At 39.1% G+C, this 6,000-nt stretch overlaps 1 protein-coding gene across 2 annotated transcripts in view; it reads left to right on the top strand.

Moving 5' to 3' along the window:
* The first annotated feature begins 567 nt into the window (after positions 1–567).
* rem2 (RAS (RAD and GEM)-like GTP binding 2) overlaps positions 568–6,000 on the top strand; it is a 28,378-nt gene continuing 22,945 nt past the window's right edge. The window contains exons 1-2 of one of the 2 annotated variants that reach the window (XM_033982713.2): positions 568–1,066; positions 4,685–5,021. In XM_033982713.2, the coding sequence (XP_033838604.1) occupies positions 1,055–1,066; positions 4,685–5,021 (349 nt within the window). In that variant the 5' untranslated portion in view covers positions 568–1,054. The remainder of the gene's footprint in view (positions 1,067–4,684; positions 5,022–6,000) is intronic. The other variant, XR_008649039.1, reaches the window with a different exon arrangement.

Genomic DNA, 6,000 nt, shown 5'->3' with positions numbered 1-6,000 from the left:
AGGAAGCAAAGACAGCTGCTCACTGCACCAGTTACACTCACCTGAATATAAAGTACTGGATCAATACACTTATTTTGCAACAGTCTGCATTGTCATGGTGACTGGTTTGAATAATAATAGGCTAACAAAAATAAAACTAAATCAAATGTATTTATATTCTATGTAAGTCATGTAGTTACATATATTTTTAACAAACTATTAAAGGTTCCAGGTAAAGTGGGCGTCAAAAAAAAAAAAAAAAAAAAAAAAAAAAGTTCGTCTCAGTTTCTGCTCTTTGGTAACCCCTAGTGGTTACACTGTGGCACAACATGTGAAAACTCGCGTTTTAGATTAGGAAGATGGTACATTTCGGAGTATTTTCTAACATTTTTCCCAATAAGACTTAATTCCCCTGATGCAAACAATACACACTGTGCCTCTCCTTTGAATATACTCTCCAAAAACACTGGTGGCTTCTTACTCCAGGGCGCACCCCCTCACGCACACGGCACCGGAGAGAGAGCGCGAGAGAAGGAGAGAGAGAGAGAGAGAGAGAGAGAGAGAGGAGCGGGGAGAGGTGCAGGTGCTGAGTGGTGAAGGTGGGAAGGAAACGCGCTGGCGACTCTATGTAGCCACAGAAACCTCCACAAACGGACGGACGCGCGGGGCAAGTAACGTGCTCTCTCGCGCCCATGGCTTTTTTCGCCCATCCAACCACAAGTCCACGCCACACTGAGAGCACGCAGGTGTAGCAGCCTCCTTAGCCGCTCTCCTATTACTACAACTACCTACTCTCATTGTCCATGTACTGCACCTCCCTTCGCGTAGCAGCTTCCTCCTCCTCTGCAGCGCCAAAAGCGGATTGTCTCTTGTAGCTACGGGAAAATTAGTAGTAGTGAGCGATGCTGTGGAGAAAAACGTGGTCTTTGTTTATGAGGCGGCTTGTGTTGTTAGTGCCGTTGTAAATGTGCGCACAGCGGGGCTACAGCCAGCACAGATGACCTGAAGCAGGGAGGGAAAGGCGGTTCCAACTACAACACTTGTTCCACAAAGAGAAAGACCTATTTCCATCACCATGACTGACCAGGTAAGCAGAAAACATGCACTCTACCTTTATTTTAGCCATTGAATGCTTTAGCCCATAGACTATTCTGGGATCTCTTTCTTTATATGATAATGCAATAACTGGATTGCCTATTAGTTTGTTATTCGTGTCCTATTCACCTTAGCCTGAAACTGGGTTGGGTCTCTATAGTCAGTAAATATGCTACAAATACTAAGATTTAGGTCCTTTAGACAAAAACAGAGGACAAACTAATTATAATGTTGACTTCTACCAAGGCATTATGTTATCCCACAGCACAAACTTGACTCAAACTCATTTCTTTTCTTTTGTAGTTTTATAAAATAATTGTGGGATAACTGTCTAAAAATGGACTCCAAAACAGCTACATATTTTTGAGACTAGTGATATTAATATTTTAGTCTGTCAGAATGAGTAAATATGACACAAATGAATAAAATTAAGTATTTAAGTGTCACAGTACACTTCAAAGCCTAACTGCTCTATCAAAAATACATTTGTCTCGCTGCCAGACATTTGGAGATGGTTATCCAAATTGGCCTGTAATGATCTGTTCAGAACACCTCATTCCTCACAGACAACATCGTTCCAACTCATCTGCTATGCAAGAAAAGCACAACTGACTAATGTAAGTGATCTACATTGTGCTGAGAGACAAGAGGAGAAACATAGTCGCTTATAATTAAATTTGTATTAAGCTGCAGTAGTTTGGCCCAGTTTGTGCAAAGCCTATGAGAGCATGGGCAGATTAACCTCTGACACTGGATTTCAAGCTGTAGTGCCTGCTCTGTCTGCACATGTATTGCTCCCGTGAGCCCACTGACAAGGCCATGTGTAATTGATGAGCTCTTTCAATTAACTTAATTGAGCAACATGAAACCACCAGAAACCCAGAAACACTGTTGAATATTGAGTGAAACCGAGTGCGGATGGAATGAAGGGACACACCCTAAATACAACCACAGCCTTTTTATTACTTAATTGATTATTTTTATTTTAAATGTTTTGTTAATAACAGTTTAAAAGTACAGTATGTAACTTTCTGGAGGTGGCACGTCACAATTCAAAGGAAATAGAAAGTTAAAACCATACTTTGGAACATTCTGTATGGACACAGATAAGGTTTATGTCATACTGTGGAAGATTATAGCTAAAGGAAGAATATGTCCATAGATTCTTTAATATAGAATGGAAAATATGTATTATAATGGTAACTATGACATATGTAATGCAGTTTTAATATTGTGAATAGATACAATACAACAAATGTGACCAAAAGCATCTAATTCATGAAAGAACATTTTATTTAGATACTGTTGATGCATTTTCCAGTAATAGCTTGGTGATAATAAATTGAGCTGCATTCCTATTATAAAAAATATCTTCTGCAATTAGATCTAATCCACAATTGTTCCGGTTTCCATCTTTATTATCTCCACCTCTATCTATTATGCCACAACAGGCAGTGATACTTGTAAACAGATGTAACCTAACTACTGAGCGACCCCATTGTGATCACATTATAGTGTTATGTGTTCTAGTTAGTCTTCATAATGAACTCTTATTACTCTAGTCAGCATTGCCACAGAATGACATATCAGTCCACTCACACACTCATGCATACAGAGCTTGGGGGTGCTGCTGCTGGAAGTGGATTAATTGCTGTATTAATATTGATGAAGGCTGCCTTTTGCTGACCTGTTGTGGCTTCACGCAGCTCTGTAAAACACATGATTGCATGTTTTTCTTTTTCACGCTTGTAGAAACATTAGATACTGTGCTAAAGCAGTTGTGCAGTTGTGGCCTTGACCTATTTGTATGTGAATTCATGCTACAATACCATCGTTATATAGCGTTTAATTTGTAGTATAGCATAGAGCCATCTGGGTGCTTTATTAAGTACAGCTGGTATCTTATTCCTGCTGTCCCTACAAAGGATGTATGCTTCACTGGCATCATCTTAACATGTTCTATAAAACTATACAATATAACTTTTCCATTATCATGTTCCTGACAAGCATATCCACACAAAGAAATTATGTGTTATACAATAATTATGTGTTATACAAGTTAATGTACTGATATTAGAGCTCTTTATGCTGCTTCAATACTGTCTATGATAAATTGAGATAAGGTTTCACACCGATTTTCTCTGCTTTAGCAACATTTCCATTCATTCTTAACTTTTAGTATTCCATTAACATGTAAAGTATTAAATAGATAGAGGTGAGTCAGACTACTACTATCTTGTGGATCTATTGTGTGTTTTTTTTCGCAATTAGTCAGTAGTTTACTTACTTTTCTAGTCCAAATTATTCTATAGAGACATATATTTACGTACAATTGAATTCTACTGCTCTTTTCATTCTATATTCTGAAATAATTCCAAGCAATCCAAGCGATAAGTGCTCACGTACCTCTAGAGGTCCCCATACCCGGATCGGAAAACAGTGTTTTACATAATTTTACATGGTGTTTCAAACTACTGTCTGCTCATTTTTATCTGCAGTTGTTCAGGTCCACCTCATACTGCCACCTCCTGCCTCCTGACATGTCCCCAGACCCCCGCTCAGATAACGTTCCCTCTGACACATAGAGCGTCTTCATCAGCATCTTTGCTCCCTCTTCTGTTTCTGTCTCACCTCTACTGTTATCACCCACCTCCCCTTACACTCAGCAACACTCCCCCTCTTCCCTAGTTATCCCCTGATAACATGTACCAGGACTGTCACTGTATGAAGGTGAATAGTAGGAGCAGGGTGGTTTCAGTCACTAGCATCCCAAATGCTTCTGTTTTATTAGAGATGCGTTATTATATAGGCTATTGTAAAGGACCTGTTTTTATGATTTGGAGAAATGTAATCAAAAGAAATTAAATGTTATAACTGATATAGTTGAATAATTTAAATCAGCTTTAGTGCGGGTTGAACCTAGGTTTAGTCTTAAGTCCTACTGAGGCTGGTCTCGTTCTGACCAAGTTAGTTTAGTCTTTTGACTGATACATTCTTGTTTACACTGTGTTAAATTTGTCCCAGTTTTGGTTAGTAATTTCTGAGCCATTATTAAAGATCCTACATTACGCAAAATTGAAGCTTGTGAACTTTAAGCTATGTTACCTCATCAAAACATACCTGGAGTTGTGTTTTGTTTCATTCACACATGTTTGAATAACTCTTAATTATTAGTCTGTCTACATCTCAAAAGCTCAAAATGCTTTGCTCCACCTTGTGATGTCATGAAGCAGTAGTTTACAGCTACCTTTTACCTTTAGTTCTGTAGAGATGGGCAATTCCAGGGCTGAAATCATCCAAATGATTCTAGTGAAGGTGTGTGGAGTTTTAAAACACAGTGGAGCACTTCCTGTATTACCACATGACATCACAAGGTGGAACAGACTATTTTCTGTTTGAGCGAACAACCCAGCTTAAATAAGCAGGATTTGTGTCTTAAACATGTGTGAATGAAACAAAACACAAACCTAGGTATATTTTTGACCAGAAAACAGCATTATAACATAGATCAGAAAATAGCTTTATATGGGCCGCCTTATTTATAACATACCATTGTCATAGTTTTCCCACATTTATCACACTAAAACACATTTCTTCTCTTGTATTTCAGTACAGTATGTTTTTAACCACGGCCCCGCCCCTGCGCAGAGGTAGCACACCCTTACCGGTCAAACACCAGCTGAGGAGAGAGGAAGCAGTGTCTGAGGACTGTGACTGGATCCCAGGTCTGGAAGAACCTGCCACGTTGCCTATTACTGAAACAGCGGTGCCTCGGGAAGAGTCGTTCGGCCAAACTGCAGCTGCCCAGCCCACGTACCACAGCCATGGTGGGGCACTGCGGTTAGTGCTGCTGGGACAGAATGGAGTGGGCAAATCATCGCTGGCCTTATCTCTGGCAGGACAGTCGGACCGGTCACTCTCCATAGACTCAGAGTCACAGGCATGCGGTAATGGCTTGCACTGGGATGCACTTAAGCAGACAGCATGCATCTGGGAACGATTTATATCATGTTTCATTATTATGATTTTGATTTAGTACTGCACAAATACATTCACAGTTCACACATTTTTGGGAGTGGAGCCATTCATTGTTATTAGTGAATTTTATATTACTCTTGACAATTTTCAGCTCCTCTACAAACCCAAAACTAAGCTACAATCGCCAAAAATAAACTTAACATGTTTTCATTTATAAAGTATGAGTTCATGGATTATCTTTTTAAACACGTTTGATGTAAGTAAATAAAGGATTTGGTTGTGGTGTCAATAATCGTGAATAAACATAAAATTGCGATGCTTCTCAAATAACCCCAACACTGGTATTGTGACATCCGTGATTGCTACATAGAACAACCCATAATAAAAACAAACAAGCCAAACCTAATGAATTGCAACAGAAATGACAGCCAGATAGGAGTATAGAAATACAAAAAAGCACTTGAAAATTCATAGTAAATCTTGAAAGGAGCAGGGCAGTTGAAAAGGGCATATTTGAAGCCATCACCAGCTCTGCCTTGAATACACATACATTCATAAAATATACATTACTTCTGCCTATACATGGTGACATAATGTTTTCTTTGCTTTCATTCAGTTGAGACTCCATGCTTTATTTAACAATGTGCAGCTCTATTCTTGGATACATAGTGTGAGCCTATGTAAGGGAACGCTCTGTGACACCTTTTTCTATTATCACCTCTATACCAATTCTAGGAAGCTCAGAGCATCTGTTTTAGAGCCACATCAGCCACATGGTCGATACCACCAACACCTGCTACCAGGAAAAATAAGCTTTCATGTGTAAAGTGAAATGAATCCAGCACAGATGTAGACTTTTTATCCTTCAGAATGAGTTTCCTGTCATGCCAGCTTTTTAACAAATTCCCATTTTCCTCAAATATTGCATGAATTTGATCTAGATTGGCT

Source organism: Periophthalmus magnuspinnatus, chromosome 17 (assembly GCF_009829125.3).
Source record: "Periophthalmus magnuspinnatus isolate fPerMag1 chromosome 17, fPerMag1.2.pri, whole genome shotgun sequence".
NCBI classification, from domain to species: Eukaryota; Metazoa; Chordata; class Actinopteri; order Gobiiformes; family Gobiidae; genus Periophthalmus; species Periophthalmus magnuspinnatus.
Note: the sequence above shows the minus strand (reverse complement) of the source record. Positions and strands in the feature narration are given on the sequence as shown.